The sequence below is a fragment of the Haemaphysalis longicornis genome, unplaced genomic scaffold (assembly GCF_048455015.1).
Source record: "Haemaphysalis longicornis isolate Haplotype H1 unplaced genomic scaffold, Haemaphysalis longicornis Haplotype H1 scaffold_7, whole genome shotgun sequence".
Classification (NCBI taxonomy): domain Eukaryota; kingdom Metazoa; phylum Arthropoda; class Arachnida; order Ixodida; family Ixodidae; genus Haemaphysalis; species Haemaphysalis longicornis.
Genome location: NW_027526422.1, coordinates 141,687,019 through 141,706,911, shown reverse-complemented (window position 1 = coordinate 141,706,911; position 19,893 = coordinate 141,687,019). Strand labels below are relative to the sequence as shown.

At 46.8% G+C, this 19,893-nt stretch overlaps 1 protein-coding gene across 1 annotated transcript in view; it reads left to right on the top strand.

Moving 5' to 3' along the window:
- LOC144147089 (uncharacterized) overlaps nucleotides 1-19,893 on the top strand; it is a 293,400-nt gene that overhangs the window by 55,664 nt on the left and 217,843 nt on the right. Inside the window, exon 9 of the mRNA XM_077679136.1 lies at nucleotides 4,057-4,227. Coding sequence (XP_077535262.1) covers nucleotides 4,057-4,227 — 171 coding nt within the window. The remainder of the gene's footprint in view (nucleotides 1-4,056; nucleotides 4,228-19,893) is intronic.

Here is a 19,893-nt window from a genome sequence, read left to right as displayed (position 1 = left end):
TGTGGTTCCCCGCTGCGGCAGCGGGACGCTGGGAGCGTGGAGCGCAGGAGTGCGTTGGTGCACCAGTGGTAGCTGCCCAGCGGTCCGCGCAGCCAATTTCGCGACATCGTCTGCTCCTACGCTCTTGTTACGTGTGCCCTTCCGATGCGGCACAGTAATGTTCATGTAATGCACAGTCACGCTCATCTGAATAAAAGAAACTTCTGTACGAAGGAACAGCAATCTTTATTCCAGGAAGTAAACTAAAAAAAAAGGAAAGACGCCTTTGCAGGCACGTTCGCGTGTGGTGCGGTGCATTAGCACTGCGTCATCTATCCTCTTTTTCTAGTTTATATCATGAAATAAAGTTGGCTGTTTCTTCGTGCAGACGCTTGTTTTATTCAGATAAGCGTGAGCGTGCCTTACATGCAGATTATCTGCGCCGCATTGGAAGGTCACGCGTAACAAGAGCGCGCGAGAAGACGATGTCGCGAAATCGGCTGCGCGGACCGCCGGGCTGCTACCACCGGCGCACAAACGCACTGCTGCGCTCCAGGATTTCAGCGCACCACTGTCACAGCGGTTAACTACAGCCCCACTTTTTGGCAACCGGAAGCAGCAAGCCTACGGTCAGCACGCTCTCATCCTCGCGGTGTACCACAATACAACACCCAGCTTCCACGGGCGTCCACGGGCGGCGCTGCATGTACCGCAGGCCACGCGCTCGCAGTGTCGCGTTTCAATCCGTCAGCACTGTACATTGCCCCGCCAACCGCCGCCTCGGTATACGAGGGAAAGAATACGCACATTGGTAACCTTACAAAAGGATAATAGCGTTAAGCTGAGAGTTTAACGTGGGCACTGTCCACGTTGGGTATACTGTCTAAAAGTTGTGTAGCTTGCCTTCCCTACAACTGCGTCGTTATAGGAAGGACATGGTAGCAAAAAGGCATACGGAATACATTAAGAGGGAAGAATATGGCAACACATATTTCAGTTGTGTTCCCAATAACGCGTCAGCTTACTAGTGTCATTATTCATATGTCGATTTTCGCATGCCGTATTCTTGAAATTCCCAAATCATGAGTGTCAAAGTTATAAAACGCCAACTCACAATCCGCGAGACAGAGACTGTTGCTGAACTCAATAATTTGTAAACATTACTCCCACCTCCCCTCGCGGGAACCCGTGTGTCGTTGCGACGCATAGGGGGTTCGTTGATTCTCCCATCGCGTGAAACGTGCCGTGAACCCCCTGCCGCGGCTATGACGCAGTGGCGCGGCTATTACGCAACACAATCCAACACAGTCCACTTTAATCCAATCCAATCCAAATCCAATCCAAGCCAAGCCAAGCCAAGCCAAGCCAAGCCAAGTTAAGCCAAGCCAATCCAATCGAATCCAATCCAGTGACCCTCGCGAGAGAGTGTTCGCTATCGGACAGGAGAGGGGGTGAGCGGCGGAGAGCGCAGCTCGTGCGGCGAGGAGAATGGGGGAGGGGTGTGGACGGACAACAACAACGCCGTATGGAGGGACAAGGCGAGTGAATGAGATGCAGTCGCATGGAAAATTTGTGCATATACTTTTCCACCCCAGGTTGCTGCCCCACGCTCCTTGCCAAATCCCAATTTAGTATCTATTCTTTCCTCTTCCCTTTAATGCCACACAAGATGGTAAATATTTTAACACACAGCAAGAGCAATTGGTTTGTAGGCATCCAGGTAACCAGTGATCATAGTGATCACATCAGTGATTAAATCAGTAGCATTTTGGCTAACAGATGCTATAAAGTCTCCACACGGCAACAGTTTCCAATGAATAAAAATATCCACAGCAACACAAATCCATTAGGGTGGAAGGGATTACACAGTGATTAGTTATTGGCCAAAATCGCTATTGACTGCGGATTCCCGAGTATTTCAGAAATCTGCAAACAAATGGTTGTAAAGTTTTCCGCAGAAATATAATAGTTTTTGTGATGCACAGTATAACTTTAAAAAATTTGGCCATAAGGAACGCTAGCCTTGGTTCTTACACATAAATATTGAAAAAAGTGAAAAGCAGAATGTAAACTTTTTGCCTCTTTTTTCATTTTTGTTACAGTCTGAAAACCCAAAAATGCTTCAAACAAATCTTAAGAGTAGCGGCATTCGCGGTATTCCTTATAAGGTAATTCAATGTACTAGGGAACGGCATATGTACCGCAACAATTCGAAATATTAAATGGGGCTTATCAGTAATTGATATTCAGACCAATTCAGTTCATTTTTATAAGTTACCTGCCCACGATATCTCATGGCCTTAAAACAACAAGGCATGCCGATAAAACCAATATATTTTTACCGATTTATCCTCGTCATCTTTGGAAACTAGTTTCAACCAATACTTGAATCTTCTATCCTGCTGGATAACTGTTCATAAATTACTATAACATCCGAAAAAGATATGTGATGTACGCTCTTATTAATAAACCGTTGATACACAGCAGCTCTGTTCTGTCTGCACCAGACACGCGTATAACACTAAACTATTTTTAGGGCTTTGGTTTCAAGACAATTTAAGTTTCAAGTTTTAAGTTTTATTCAAGACAACGTTACAAACATTGCCTTCGGGGGCACGGGTAAATGCAAACCAGTTGACTGACGGACGCCATGCCGCCCTTAGCAGCAAATGTTTGAGAGAAAACAATGCGAGCACGGGCAAAAAGGTGCAATTAAAGTACAAGGGGGAAAAGGCATAAGCATTTAGCACACACTCATGCGAGAGTTCATGAATACAAGTTTCTATGAAGCTGTCCGCAATCGTGACATAAATTGTAAACAATAACTGAGAAAAGACAGAAAAATTCAAATAACACCATATTAGCAGCACGTTCTAGTACATCATAATAACAAATTTCTGAGTACAGGTTCAAGAAAGGGTTATCATATAACCGATTCAAAATAGATATCACAGTTTTCTTAAAATTTTAACCGAGTTGTTTCAGAAATTAGCATTTATAATACGTCGAGGTGTTCGTTCAGTACATCAGGTGTTTTCGAAGATCATGTTAGGTCACCAAAGCGCGTGAAAATTTGTAAATAAAATAGGAATAACCAATCTATGTGCTGCGTGTGTGAAATTGGTATCATAAAGCGTGAGGTACAAACGATATCTTATTGTAATTTTTTCAGTCTGTCCTACACCACAAAAATAAGAAAAAACTTCAAAGAACTACTCTTGTTACGACAAATATCAAGAAGACTTGAAAAGTACTGTGTCAGGCCCCAAATGCTACCCACACTTTAAATGCGCAATTCCTTCCCTTCTTAATGCTCATAGGTTATTCCACTAAAACTTGCTTAAGCACGTTATAATACCAATTTACCTACTATTCCTGGTTCTAGTGTAGCCACAAAACATCACTTGCATAGAGAGCATCCGGCAATGCCTTTTACAAGAATGGGCTACGGTCGGCAACACAAAAATCTTAACCCTTTCCTTACTGAACAAAGTTCAGCAATACAAAAACTTTTGGGAAATTTTGTCATAAACACTTAATACGTATGTACTCTTAAGGCGGTCTATCTCACAAGACCGAGGTTATCCGGTAGCATAAGAAGAAGTCCAGATTTTTAAAATTAAGTACTCTTTATTATTAAGCCGCCATTCAAAGCATGCTTCATGTTTTGTTATTTGTTATTGTGCAGTAAAAGTCGGCAGTGTCATCATGGTATATAAAGTATAAACTCTTCTTTTTGCCTTTGCGACATATCGTGATATAAAGTAGTTCTTGACTGTTATTTATATTGCGTAACGTTTATTTTGTGCCCACTAAACGGACAATGTTAGTGCTGGGCGCACGACTGAAAGTGCAGATATTTTGCATTGCCCGGTTCTTGTGTAATGTACTTTCACGCCATTGCTACTCGGAGCAAGGTCCTTGTCAAGAATCTGGCATTAGCCTCTTCTCCGTCTTGTAAAAAAGGCGTCAGTATGGCGCATTTGCATGCGTACGTTTGCAGCTACCACCAGGCTTCACATTGAATGTCGGTACAAAACTATTGCCTAGATGAACTAATACAAGTTCTTCTTCCAGTCTTCCCCGTATTTGCCCGGAAATGTGGTCAAGATCTCCAGTGATGTCCACCAATTTATACGATGGCAACAAAAATATTCCACCGGCGGAACTCAGGATCCTGCCATCGCAAAATTCCAGACATTACAAGACCACGCCCGTTCTCGCCTTATTGATTCCGCAAATGGTCCGGTAAGATTTCACGTTCTCCCATTAGATACTTCTTGCTCGAGAAATGTTTGAGCACGTATAATCGCTTTCCTACAACGCACCGTTTGTAGCAAGTTACCTGGCCCAGAAGCAATAAAGCGTTAGCAATTGTTGGTTTTTGTAGGCCCTTGTCAAGGTAAGTGAAGTCCACTTCAGTTCAAAAAGTTGCAAACAGTACACAATGTAACCGAATACAGTCGTTCAGAAGAGAGAGAAGCCCTGTTTTAAAAACAATTTTCCGGTTCACCGAAACAATGTAGACAATACGCAGGCTTGCGTACCTTAATTCCAAATATCATTCACCTTTTGAACTCTTAAACGTTTACGTAGGTTTTAGAAACATTTTTCATGAAATTTCGAAACTATGTAGGAGTAGGAAGATCCCGGTTTGGCAAAAATAATAATTACCTCGCTTCACTTAACATGATTGATGGAGTACGGCTTGCAAGAAAGTCACCTTACCACGGGTCTTAAGGTGAGCGTGAGACCATCCGGAATATAGATTAGAACATGTTCTGCGACGACATCGTACAACCGCAAAAACAAATCCTGGGCAGCCCTAGTTGTGCCGTAAAGATAAACACCGCATTTTGAGCACTGCGTTGACAACTGACGCTTGAGAAAAATCAAGAAAAAAGACCGAGCACCTGCGGGTGGATTCCAAATGCTAAACCTCCGCGCGGTAAGGTAAGGAATAGGGTTAGTTGTTGCTCATTTTCGTAAACTGCTCTTGAGGTTACTAAGGACACATATTTTAAGGAATACAAATGAACGACGGGGACAGCACGTCATCCACGTCCATGTCGTTCACTTCGTTCGTTTCCATTCCTTAAAAAGTGTGTCCTTAATTAAGGCCCAACCACATGCACGCGTAAAACCGACGTACTCGCGCAACGACGTAAACCGGCGTAAGCGTGTAAGGAACCGGCGTACTCCGCCGTACTCCGAATGCACTGCTACGCGCTTGTTACGCCCAAGTCAGAGCCCGCCAGACATAGACGCAAACATTCGGGCGCACGGTGTTGACGTAGACCTCTGGCGGGGATGTTATCTGGTAGTCAGGTCGCATAACAAGGCAGCAAATTGATAAATAAGCTAACTTTACTATTAATTATGCGATAAAACGAAGTAATATGTAAATTACGGAGAGTAAACAACCGGATAAAGCACACGAAGCAACGAGCAACTATGTGACCAAGGCAGTTTACGCCAAATGCAGCGGAGGGTTTTGTTCCTGCCGAGTATGCATGCGAATCCTTTACGTTTTCTAATGTCCCAAGATCTGTTTTAGTTGTTTCTGTATTAAATATACGTACTTTTTTTAGAATGGGCATTGTTTGTTTTATTTGAGTTAAAATGTAGTTGAACTGGTCACCCCAAAGCGGAGACCGGGGTAGTCGAGCCACACTCACCGGCGCTTGGTTTACGCGCACGTTGCAGCGATATGTGGTTACTCGCCCTCTCCGACGTCGTCGGTCGGCGTAAAGGCAGCAGCGTACGCCGCAGGCGTACGTCGTTGCGCGAGTACGTCGATTTTACGCGCGCATGTGGTAGGGCCTTTAGTGTCCTCAAGCGCCGTTTACGAACATGCTTGGATGCAGAGATGCCGAATATTCACCAGAGGATCTTGCGCACGGTCCGACTCTAATTAGGCGACCCCGACTCAGAACTGAAGCTCCTGCGATAGTAATTAGGGCCCCACAGAGTTGGACAACGTGTTATCCGATTGTTTTTGAGAGTGAATCCGGAAAATCGCGATAACGCATTCGGAACGTTGTTCACTGATATGTTTTCTCCCCAGCGTCTGGCCGAGACCGGCTATCTTATCTGTGTTCGAAAGGGAACACGTGTTCCCTTTCACTTATTTTGTATGTCTCAGGGGTTATCTAATTTAAAGGCAGGCTCTTTCACCCATACAATTTCTTAGTAAGTATACTAGAGAGGAAACTGCGCCTGGTAAGCCATGTCGTCGTGGGGGTTCATGGGAAGACACCCCTTTTTGGGGTGGACTTGGCATGACAATTGGATTTTGAAGCGGGTTTTGGAATTTGCTTTCTTCACTATGCATTAACACGTTTACGAGCTACAAGGAAGCCGAAATCCTGCCCGTTCTGCGCAGCCATGTTCGGGGAAACAGCAGGCAGTACGTGATCGCACCTGACGTTGCTTATGCCGCGGTCGAAGGACGTATGATTGAGCGGGTAATATGCCGCCACGAAATTTCTAGCCGACGAAAAGAAGAAACAAAACGTACTTCGACGAAGACAAGATACGAAAGATACGGGCGCTTGTATGTGTCCTATCTTGTCATCGTCCGCGACTATTTAACGCCACGTTTTCTCTGTTCTTGTTAAACTAGCTGACGGTCGGTGCACCAGTTCACCACGAAGGCAAGGTTTTCATAGGCACGCTCAAAAAAATTTCCAAACTCTTCAAACAACTTATTATTTTAAATATTTGGTAAAATTAATAAAATCAGAGTCTCTAATGAGTTTCCCCCCACAAATACTAACATTGTTCGTAACTACAACCTTGGCCTGCGGAATAGTAGGCACAACCGTACCGGCAAAAATACGCTTTGCTTCCTTTTTCCTTAGATGTAAAACAGCCTGTTTTTATTTTCCACATAGATAATTGCACACTATTCTTCGTGTTTTTGTGCACTTTGTTCGAATTTGCGGTCACTAAAACGCTTCAATTCAAGCCAATAAAAGGCGAGCGCGATGTATAATGGCGGCCCATGACGACACAGACGGCCTTGACGTGAGCCGCATAGACGCTAGCGCCAGATTCCTCTCTAGTGTATATTGTAAGAAACTCTATTGTTTCACCTTGCCGTCACCACGACCGGCCTTATAGATAGCGCCCTGCCCATCGCAGCCGGCGACGATGGGAGCCAGCGTGCCAAAAAACTTCGGTGTAGGGACGGCGCGCTCCGTTAGGAGGGGCTGAGTTTAATCCCCAAACTTGTCGGCTTCGCTTCGCTTCCACTGGGGCCTGCGACTGATAGCATATAAAGCAGCGGTCGCATCAATCAATGCTGACTGTGCCGGTCTGTAACTGTAATACCGGCGAGCAAAGTGAAATCCCGGGTGAGTGTAGTTTTTTCTTAACTGTGCAAATGACAGCGTGTACGTGTTAACCAAAGTGCTGTCGTATCTGCGTGATCGACTAGCATTCTTTATTTACGAGCATTTTCGTTCGTTTAAACATACGGAAACACTGTCGACTTTCGATTTACGCCGACGAACTTTCTTATCACGTGAAGCTCGTTTATGTACGTGCAAAAGGACACAGGGAAGGCTCGGATTTGTGTAAAACAGCTCTAACAGGGCCATTCGGTGAGTGGAAGTACCGTCATTCTTGGGGAAATACACAATGTTTTTTTTTCCACCGAAGGCAGCTCTAATCGACGATAATTTTTTCAGCTGCTGCGGCATTTTTACCAGAAATGTTGCACCGAGCTTGTACAAGCTCAGTCGGGTTGGTGTGGTTTTCAAGCCCAACAAAAGGCAATGTTGGGCGTGGGAGCCGTCCCAAATCAATGCTTGCGGAGAGAACCATGGTTATCTTCAGGATATCATTTTGAGCCACTGCCGCCGAACCGAGGCGATCAAAACCAAATTGCCTTTATCACGTGAAGCTCGTTTATGTACGTGCAAAAGGACACAGGGAAGGCTCGGATTTGTGTAAAACAGCTCTAACAGGGCCATTCGGTGAGTGGAAGTACCGTCATTCTTGGGGAAATACACAATGTTTTTTTTCCACCGAAGGCAGCTCTAATCGACGATAATTTTTTCAGCTGCTGCGGCATTTTTACCAGAAATGTTGCACCGAGCTTGTACAAGCTCAGTCGGGTTGGTGTGGTTTTCAAGCCCAACAAAAGGCAATGTTGGGCGTGGGAGCCGTCCCAAATCAATGCTTGCGGAGAGAACCATGGTTATCTTCAGGATATCATTTTGAGCCACTGCCGCCGAACCGAGGCGATCAAAAACAAATTGCCTTTATCGTGCGCCTGCCGGGCATGATCAAGTGTACGCAGCGAATACCATCGCGTACGATATGTTCACTTAAAGTACGATAGAAAATGTCACATGAACTTGCAGCATATTCCATCACGAATGCGTTTCTTTTGGATAGGTTTGTCGTCCAGCCTAGCTCCTGCCTAAGTCGAATATAACCTACAACCCACGTGGCTAGAATCACTATTCATGCTGCTGCTTCACTGCCACTAGAGAAGCTGAAGGCCAGCCACGACTACACTAAAAATGTTTCATGCACGCTCATTTGTTTTTGTTATACTCGTGCTATGCGGTTTAATCCAATGGCAAATGTCCGCTCGTCAAGTGTTTCTCCCAGGTTTTCCTTTTTCGTTTCATGCATTACCTCGGACAGTGCATAAAGTGCTTCTTCCTGTTAAATTTTTTTCTGATCGCTGCTAGAAAACAAGACGGGCTGAATATTTTTTGAGGTTTTATTTTTTTTTTTTTTTGTTCTATGCGCCCTACAAAACTTAAAGAACGCCATAGAACGGCTAGCAAAGGGTACGGTGCTGTGGACACCTTTTTGCGGACGAAATCTGGGTGGGTGTGCGCTCGCTGAATGTCGGCCTGGTGTGTGCATTCGCCAGCATAGCTAAGTAACCATTTCGACTTAAAAATATCTTGTTTGAGCTCGCCGTCAAGCACCCGCCAGGTTCGCACTACCCCTGTGTGAATCGGTAAAAACTCAGCACAACGAACCGCGAAAACGTCGAACGAACACCAATGTTAGGCCAAGAAAATGCGTATACATCGGAGAAATGGCGATTAAATGCACCGCCAACCGGTTCAGTGGCCTCGGAAAGAAATAAAAAAGTGGCCGCGTTTCTGCTCCTTTCGTTGCAAATGTCGACAAAAGATGGTAGTCTCTCATGGACGTTTCCCAAGTAAATGCTTCCCTTCGCTTTCCCGTTCACTTCTCATGCTGTTCCTCTTCCGTCCCGCTCCTCCCAATGTAAGCACGCTAGAGGTTTGCTCAAGTCAGTCTAAATTTACCGCGTTCCACTGCTCCAAGCCGGGTGCCTCGATGCCGGCGCTGCTGTACGGCGGAGATGCGCGTGAATCGATGCGCCCTACTTCAACGGTTATAGAATCACGTTGCCCTACTTTTACGTGCGTTCCAAAATCAGGATGCGAAATATATCTAGTAGAACCTTTCATAACGGTTGCCGCGTCATTTCTTAAAATGCCAACAGAAGCAGTTGTGGCGCTGGCGGCAGCAGGCGACGGAGTGAATTTTTTTCTGCAGTGGATGTGGTATTTCATTTCGCAAAAATCAAGAATCCATGAATAATTTTATAAAACAACACTGTAACTATTACTTTTGTATTGATTTTCTGCCTTATATTTGCGTAATGTCATGTTGAACAATGTTGACAAGTATGAGAATTAACACCGGTCATAGACGTTTAGATTTGGCTGTGGGTATATAAGGCTGTTGCGCAGCTTTCGTTTCACTTTGGCAGGGTGGCTGAATCGAGTCACAGACAGACAGACCAAACTTTTATTGTTCAAGTAGCCCAAGAAAGACTATTATCTTTAAAAACCAAACCAGCAGTAACCAATTAGGCACGCAGAACCAGCGCGCATAGGCAGTTCGCTATCTACAAAGCCGGCCGTGGTCACAACAAGGCCATAATGTTTTTAAAGATAGTAGTATTTCTTGGACTACTGAATCGCGAAAATTTTGCTTTGCCTGTGTGTCTGTTTGGTTGTCTGTCGGTGGCTCAATCTAGCCACCCGGCCAAAGTGAACCACAATCTGAACAATAGTTATATAGACCCACAGTCAAATCTAAACGTTTAAGTCGGCGGCAATGTCCATACTTATCAACTTATCAAACAAGAACAAAAAAGTACACAAATATAAGGCAGCAAAGCAATACATAAGTGATATTTTCAGTATTGCTTTGTAAAACATTCAGCCACGCTTGAATTTTGCGATAGTAAATGAAATATACATCCACTGCCTTCCGTCTGTTTTCTGCTGTCGCCCGCGCAACTTTAGCTTCCGGTGGCATTTTCAGAAATCAAACGGTTACAGTTACGAAAGGTTCCACTAGATAGGCTCCACGTTCCGCTTCGAACGTAGGTGGAGTAAAGGAACGTGGTTCTGTAAACGTTTAAGGGTGCCTTGATTCACGTGCGTCTCCGCCGTACCGCAGCCCTGGCATCAAGGCACCCCGCCTGGAGCAGGGAACGCGGTAAATTTAAATTGACTTGAGCAAACCTCAAGAGTGTTTACCTTCGGAGGAGCACGGTGCAAGAGAAACAGCATGAGAGGTGAGCAGGAAAGCGAAGGGAGGCTTTTACTTGGCAAATGTCGACGAAAGACTATCGTCTTTTGACGTCGTTAGCAGCGGAACGAGCAGATACGCGGCCAGTTCTTTATTGCCAGTGTTCTCAATTTATTTCCATAGCTACGAGACCAAAAACAGTGAAATATGAATGTTCTGAGGGTAAATCCCGCGGCATGCTATTCGCCAACGATCTTTTCTGCGTGTCACTTTGTTAAGCGCTTCTTTTCCGCTTGTGTTCACTTTGTGTTTGTTGCGGAGAACAAGTTTTCTTCCCAATACTTGTTTTCTGGAAGAACCATGCATCGATGTTGGTTAAGTGAAAATATCATGTTTTACCTGGATGGGCGTTACATTGAGTTTCCGTACCAGAATGGGTGCCGCGGGTTTGTTTATTCACAGGTTCGCATACATTGGCCACAGTTTGCTTACGTATTAGAGTGGCAGTTTCACAACTCTGGGGCATCTGGCAGCTGATGGCCGAACCTCAATATGCCTAGTCGACTAGAGACATCCGGCTCTATCGTCTGTGTCTACTATCCGGCCTTTCTTGACAGGGCGGTATTTTTTTATGTTCATTTTGTAGATCTGACGGAACTGGTCTAGTGTTTGCACGTATTCAGGTCTTGCTTTACAGTGCAACTGTCTAACGCTACGACGCGGGGTTTCACCGCGGGCGCAATACCAGCCAGTCTAGTATTATCAAGCTGAAGCCGATGAAGCCCTTGGCGTTTCTTATTTTAAATTATTGCGCCTGATATTGTCGCTGAAGAATTATCTCACAGCGATGCGTTTTCATTTTGCAGTAAGGCAGACTTCAAGCGTACTAGTGCAACATGGTCTTCGTAAGCTTGCTTTCACACGACGTGTGTTACACAGTGAAGGTAACCTTAAAATTCAGAACAAGCTCCTCCCCCTGTGCAAAATCCGGATAATTTGGTGTTTATGGTGCTTTTTGTGGTTTCCAATCTTTTTTCCTATTTTAAATCTGCCGCCATAATCCGGGCGGCAAAAACATGGAGCGAAAAAATTGCAGCAATCTTCCGATCTCCAACCAAGAATAGCCGGCGTCGATGGACTCGCTTCTGCACCTGTGGCAGTGACCTTGACTAGGTAAATAAGATCTGGCGAAATGGTTCGCATATATACCTTTGTGTGTACCGCAAAATTCCGAGCGAGCGCCCCCTGTATGCAAGTCGAGATTACCGGCAAAGAGGGGAGGGTGAACGGGATTGGTACCAAAATTAATGGTTGCGATGACAGAGATCCCGCGCAGGGAAAAAAAGCGTAACTCACATGAACATAACACTTTCCAAAGGATGTTAGTCATCCCTCTCTTAACCATCAAACGACTCATCTGAGTCAGTCCCAAAGAAAAGTTCACAGCATTCCGCTTGAAATCCGTCCCGGTGTCCTGGTGCCCTGGCTCCAACATCTGCCAGGCCACCATGCAGGTCGCCCTCTCTGCTTCCTTCAAAGCAGCTGGAAACACTGGGAATAGCCATGTGGCATCGCGACGCTCGACTTCCGTTCTGCGCTAGCTATATTCCTGCGCCTAGGCCCGCGTCAATCGCTGCGGACCCGCCTTTGCCGCCTTTGTCTCGGGATCGCGCAGGAAGGAGGAAGACCAGCCGGAAGCCAATGGCAGAGACGTTGCCGGCAGCCGACCTCACCGGCGATTGGGCGAATCAGGGGGCGCCTTCGCCGTTGCGTCAGCCGCGATCGCCATTGCGTCAGCCGCAGTCGGCTCGCTGCGGCGTCGCGCTCATTGGCTGAGAAAGGCGATCTTCAAAAATTGTTTACAAACTATCCGTACAACGTATGGGGCTCACACTTGGCTCCAAAATCCCCCGTTATGTGTTCTACCACCTGAATGCATTTGATTGCCACCTTCACAAAGCTTTTCTGGGTCCCTTTAATGGCAGAGCTACAGTAAAACGTACAATTGGGCTAGTTGGTAGCTGTTCATCTTGAAGGTGGAACGCTCGCACAACGTGGACAAAAGGTAGAAAACAGAGACGACACGGCGCTAACTCGCAACTTTTTGTTTATTGAAAAAAAAACACAAATCTCGCCCAAGATAAAACCATGAAGGTCACTTTTTACAGGGGCTACATACCGCTGTACACGCGACAATCGAATGGCACAGGATTAAAACAGCAACACCATAACATATCACTTACCCCTACGATCACAACCAGTTGCACAGATAAACATATTCTTTGTCTGTTATAAGAATTGACGGGGCAATAACACATCTATCTCCGCACCTTTTAATGTGAAATGCTTCTATCAGCTCTCTAGTGGATTTATCTCGATGGCGAGACAAAACTGTGGTATCACTGAAGATGGGTGAACACCCATGCGTGGTTCAGTGTTCCAATAGCTGGGGCCCTGCTTCCATTTTTCACCGTTTTTGTGATCTTGCAGACGTATGTTTGAAAATCGTCCAGTTTGTCCTACATACATGTGGCCACACGTCATCGGTATCAGATACACTACACAAGTTACACACCGCACAAGAAAACAAGCGTGCCAAGTGAGCCATACTTCCCCCTTTGTGCGGTGTGCAACGTGCGATTCTTGTGCGATTTCAAGTTCTTCTGTCAAATTATAAAGTACAATGAGTTATTTAATTCGCTCTCCTGATGCTTCAGAATTGCCCGTTTATCGATTAGGCTTTGCTTCAGAAAAATCAGTTTAACGTTTTATGGTGTCTCGGCGTTGATCTGTTTTTATGTCGTCAATTAGGGAGACGGCATAGTTTCGGGCAAGGCTTTATCATTTGGAAAAGTCCTCAATGTTAATACCCAGCATCGTTATTGCCTAGTTGCGTTGTCGAGGAAGAATCACGGTAAAAACAGAGCTGAAGCCATCGTCCTTCACTGGTCCCAGAGAAGCGTCCGATACAAGCCGGTATAGTTGGCGAAGGTGTACGTCAGAAAAATAAGTCGGGTTAGGGAGCCCTCGAATTGTTCTTGGGTCTTCACTTCCATGTTCCGTCAGGGGTCAGCGGCAGCAGTCAAGTCCCATTGCCGTACGCGTCACTCACGTAATCGTTGAAAGGCGATCCGCATTTAGTTCTTCAACTGTGTACTTCTTTGATCCTGGTAATGGCACCATTTTGTTGAAGAAACCGAAACGCGTGCCGCGGGACCGGTGTCTTCACTTTATTAGTACATTAGAATTAGTACGACAATGATGATGACACAAGGATGCAGCTGCCGCTGGCCACTTCTTCCTTCTAATATTAGCAATAAACATATATAAAGTAAGGGAGCCAAAGAATGTAGCCAGGCGACAAGACAGTCATACAGCGGCATCCGCCATCGTCGTAATGTCGTCGATGATATGACCACAAAACAGAAAACCCACGCAATGCGAAAAAGACCGAGACAGATTGGAGGACAAGACCACAGAAGATCGGAAAAAAAAATCCCGCCATCTCCACGAAGTGAATGATGATGAGTGGGTCGAAGCTCCAATGCTTATCGGTAAAAGAGTGAAACATTCGCCCACACATCATATAAAAACTCGACACGTTGATATAGGGGTGCTTGTATATACACTTATATACACGATGTTTATTATTTACATATCGGTGCGATTATCCCGCGCCCGCTACGATTCGAGGTTCTCTTGCCGCCGTTGGACATAAGGCGCGTTCGTAGCACATTCTCCCGTTTCGGTTTGTAGCGCAGTGGGAAGAGCGCCACGTACCTCCCGTCGCGGCCAGAGAGTCGTGGGATCGAAACCGGGCGCCGCCGCGTCAATGGCACTTTTACTAGTGGACACGGCGACGGCGCGACGCGGGACTTGCGCCGAGCAAGAGGAGCTTCGCCCCTAAAATGTCTGAAGCGGCAAAGTGCGAAATCTTTTTAGAACGCAAGGCGGAAGCACATCGTCGCCGGAGTTCAATGGGCTATCAATGTATTCAGATTCAGAACCACAACGAAGGCTTTGGTTTCACCGTACGTTCTTTCTTGGGCACTGTGGCAATGTTTACGAGGAATGGGTTCTTGGCTGAACTTCATCAGCTTCCGCACGAACCACCCTGAGGCTGGTAAGTTTTAACAGACTGACTGTGCATCGCCGATGTTTTTTATATCAAAGGCGAAAAGGTTGTTCCAGTAGCTTGGCCGTAATTGCAACACAGTGCTAGAGGCCACAAGCTCCACACGTGCTTACAGCGCCAACCAACGAGCGGTAATATCGATTGTCGGCGACTCGGCTGATATAGGAAGCAATGGGACGCTGTCGTGGCACATTAAGTGGGATTGACGTGATATCTCGCAGAAACAGGCCATCGATCATCGACAACGTCATTTAAAACGCACTATCTCTCACATGTTCCTGAATACGAATTCATGATAAAAAATGAACCGCTAATCTAAATATAGGTTGCTAGCAGTAGGCCAAAAAGCCTTCCTACCCACCCATCCAATGTGCCGGAGAAAAAAATTGCAGCAGATTCGCACTACTGGCGCGAAGACTGGGCAAACAGCGAAGCTGGCGGCCTCACCTAGCTTATTCTTGGACGGGCTAAGTTTATGCGTGGTTAGGCTTGGGGACTAGGCCGAGATTTTTAAGTGGTTAAGCTTCGAGAGTCAGTCAAGTTTTCGGCGCGGTATCGTCGTTAGCCCCCCCCCCCCGCTTTTCCCCTCGAGGGAAATGTACACTCGGTCACTGAAGTATTTACAACGGATGCGTGCCCACCGGCTTTGCGGTGAAGCTCCCACAGTAGTGGAGGGCGCAGTGGGACGAGCGTTTTCTCAAAATGTTTGGACTTATTCACTGACCCCCGTTCGGCTTGTGTAGTACGGCGTGTGGAACGCTAAGGAAGAAGTGTCCTTCTTAAAAAAATTCTCTTAATCTACAAAATCTGAATCTCCGCCGCAAGTTTGTTTCGTCTTGTTTATTTCCATTTACTATATTATAACCACTCGCTCTTTTCATCGAAACATATTTCTCAAGCGCATCACATTACCTGCCCCATGCGGATGAAATTCCAATTACCAATGTGATGAAAATCACATTACCATGCGGATGAAATACCAAATGCAATTGAAACTTCAATCTTTCTGGACCTTCCGGCTGGATACGTCATTGATAAACGCGGTACCAAAGAGGCACGCGTTCGTTTCGGGCAACCACCTTTTCATTGGTGTTTTCACGTGAATTACTTAGAGTTATATGCGTACTGTATCTTTTTTTTCCTTTTTTTTTTAGTCCAAAAGAGCTCCCGTCGAGTTATATTCGAGGTCGCGTTACGTACTTGCAAACACGCTAATGCCCTGCCGGCCTTTAGCGTATTGAAAAAAGCTAAATAACGCTATCGCTTTTCAGCCTTTTGGCTTCCTTCATTTTGGCAATAATTCTTCTCGTTGCACCGTCAAAACTGCCCCAGTTGCCACAACAAGCGATAGAGCGAGCCACACCGCGACGCGTTTGCGAAGCCGTAATTGCACCAGCTATATCCCACCTCCAACATGTGGCGAGACGAGTCCCGGCCAAGCGTGGCGAGTCAAAGCTTCTGCTGTTCCGATGCGCGCGATGACGTTATCGCTAGGCGAGGTTTTCTGGCGTGAGTTCGCTGGTTAAACAGGACCCCCGTTAAAATACACCTGCTCAATATACGGCTGCGTCTCCTTCATGTTGTCGTCTACATAACGTACGAGGACGCCTGAGCGCTCATCATAAGTTGGGAATCCGAAACCATGAAGTATTACTGAAAGCCCATGGTTATTCTGCTGGACGCTTCTGAGCGTTCCGCGGTAAGCGCAGAGCCTCGGCTCCCTGGTGACCGCTGTAGAGCTTGACGGAATTCATTGCCACTGCATGTCTATTTGAGTGCGAGACGAAGTTGTGCGACGGGCAGAATGGTCTCGGTTACATTGGCAAAGGCGTCCCTGTACCTAGCTCCATTGCCTCCCTCATGTAGTGGAAGCCTGGCGGACAAGTGAATGGCAGAAGAGCTGCCTCGGTGATTACTACAAGGAGCGTAGAGCAAAGCGTGTTTGATGCATGGTGTGATGAACAGCGACGACTGCGAGACCAGCGCTCTGCCGTGCTTACATGACTCCAGCGGAGTGACACCACGATCCGATACCGCCGACGTTCTGAAGGGCTAAAGGGCGAACGGTCTGTCGCGCACGCTACTAAAAAAGTGCGAGCATTAATCACAAGTCCTAAGATGCGCTACCCAGGGCCGGTGCATGCTCTTGCCGTAAAGAGGAAGGGAAAGGAGAAGTCTCTTGCAGTGCTTGTGGCAGTCAGTCAGCCGCCACAGCCGACAACGGCTGTACGAAGGGTTACGGCCAGCCGCATGCTCCGAGACCGATGAAAGACGTAAATCGTCCTTTCCTCTCAGCACCGATGCTAAGTGAAAAAGCATCTCGGCGTGCTGTCGTGCTGGAAGCTAATGAACCTGGCGCACCGCGTCAACATTTGCCAACTCATACACGATAGCTAACGAGGGCGAAGCTGGGCCGAACAAGTAACGCTCCCGTCGTCACACACTCTGATTTATACATGGGTCAAAGGGACTAGCAGCGCCGACCCTTTAATTTTGTGCTAAATTGTATATGGATACGATCCAACAGATCGCGTCTGGCGACAGACCGAGCATAGACCAAGAATTTTTTAGCTTATGAAAATGCAGTAATCCCTCCTCAACACCCAGTCGCAAATTCCGCTGAAAATTTCTCGATATGCGGAATTTCCCGTTAAAGCAAAATGCCGAACATTTGTGGTCACGTGTTAGTGTAGGTAACAAATGTTCCACTACGCAGGAATGCTTCCGTAGTAGAGGTGAAACAATTCGCAGGAACTTAGTTCTTATTATTTCGTTCTCGTTAAGTAGTTTTTATTACTTGGGAGGAAGAACTCCGTGATTCAATCCTGTTTCTCATTGGTATCTAGTCCCAGAAAAGCGTTCTTGGCCTGTTTAATGCATCACATCAATTGCTGGTCGCTACCGCTACATTCTAACTTGTTGCAAAGCAGGCGCAACATATTTCTTGTTTCTGCAGTTGTAGGCACATCTCGAGGATCCTCTTCGTCCGCATGATCAGCTGCGTTGTCCACACCTATCTCAACAACGCAGGCATCGGGCAGTATTCCAGTAACGGGGCCATCGGCCTCGTACGGCTAGATCTTCGCGCACATTTCCCGTCCATGACCGGGTTCGGCGCGTAGTGGGAGCGAAGCGTTTGAACACGCACCTTACCAGCAGCGTGTAGTGGACTTAGGCTTGTGTCTTCTCTGTCAACATTCCGAGATATTCGTGGTTCTCCAAAAAAAAACGTTCCGAGATGGAGGGGGGGGGGGGGCAAATAGCCGAGGGGATGTAAATGCACAGCACGAAAAAGTCTTGATTTAACCGATATTTCGATGATGATGACGACTGATTATAAAGTTTAACGTTTGACGCTGCGCAGGCGATTGGGCACACCACAGTGGAGTTCTCCATATACATTTTGACCACCTGGGGATCTTTGACGTGCTTAGAAATCTCGAACACACCGGCGTTTTCAAGTGCAGAGCACTTTAGGCGCTCGCCTTGTCGTCCTAGATCGCTGGCTAGAACCAAGCATATCGCCACGGCGTTACGGTGGAGCCTGTCACGGTCCCTTCGCCGCGGCGTAACCCAGAGGCTGCGAAAGCCAAGCGGCTATGCCAGGATATACGTAGCGTGAGCTAAGGTTCAGCTGGTTATTCTTAGCTTTCTTAATTATCTAGGTTTAGCTTAATATTATTATTATTATTATTATTATTATTATTATTATTATTATTATTATTGCGGCAAGATAGCGCCCAGCAAGGATTGCTGTATTATATGCTCTTGTGTTTTTTATGGTAAACAAACGTTTTTCCGCTGCCTTTCCTGTAAAAAACGCGTGCACGCGAAGTGTGTTGTGTGGCCGGACGCTGAGCTTCAACTCCTGTGTTCTGGCGCTCGGCCGTTCAAGTGCAACATCTGCGAAACGGCTGAGGCGACGGCTAGGCCTAGCGGAGCCGGCGACGACTTCGGCACGTCCGCATGCGGGGCTCCTTCCCCCTGCCCCCTTCGACGAGACTCACCGCCCGTCGTCGAGCAGGCCCCGGCCCCGCCGTCCCAGCCGGTTGGCCTTGACGCCGAAGCTGCTGGTATTCGCGCACTCCTCATCGACGCGCTGGACGGAATTTCTTTCCTCACCGACCAAGTGGCCCGGCTGCGGGAGGACAAAGACCTCATGCGCCGGGAAAACGCGCACTCTTTCGACCGTCTCCGTCAAGAGAGGGAGGGAGACCGCGCCGATTATGCGAAGGTGGTTAGTTCCCTGCGTGCGGAGGTGTGCTCCTTGCGTGCCGAATTGCTTCGTCGCCCCCCTGCCTTGCAGCATGAAGTACGTCGCAGCTCGGAAAAGCCTTCTTTCACGCAAGTTGTCTACAAAGAAGTGTCGCCGTCGGCTACGTCGGCTCCGCTGCAGTCGGTGTCTTCGGCATTTCCGACACTGCCTCCCACTCCGTCCCCACTTTCCCCGGTGTAATCTGTGTCTGTGCTTGACCGTAACCCTCCTACTATTGAGAAGAAGCGCCGAAGCCGGGCATGTGTAGGTGCATCGGACACATGTGGGCTAGTCGTCGTTCCGCAGCCGAAGCGCCCCAAAGCTATGTTCGTCTCAAAGCTTTCCCCATCCACCACCTCTGCTAGCCTTAATGCCCATCTGTCAACCTTAGGTGTCTCGTCCTTGAGCTGCCGACGACTGAAGACTAAGTTTGACACGTACGCATCCTTTTAAATATCCGTCAGTGAAGAGTTTTTCGAGCGCTTGAATGACCCCGCTGTTTGGCCGAAAGACTGCCTCTTTAAGGAGTTTCGAGGCATGTTTCGCGAAGGCATGCTTCACAGCTCTGAGCGCATCACATAAGAAAAGCAATGATGACTAGTACTTTGGATGTGTTTTATCAGAATGTGCGCGGTGTTCGTACCAAGGCAAATGACTTCTTTGGTAATGTTCTGTCTTTTTGTTTTCCGTTAATAGCTATCTCTGAAACTTGGTTGTGCCCTAATATCCTGTCCAGTGATTATTTCCCTCAAAATTACCATGTATATCGTAGTGATTGTGCCTTGACGGGAAGCAAACAAAAAGGGGGTGGGGTCCTTCTTGCCGTCGACAAATCTCTCCCGAGTGTGCTTTGTAGTGATATTCAGAATGCAGATGAGTCTGTATGGGTTGAAATTCTTATCTCTAAAACTGAAAAACTTCTTGTTGGGGTTTTTTGCATTCCCCCTGATGTAGCTCCTGACGCATTCAATCAGTTAGTCTC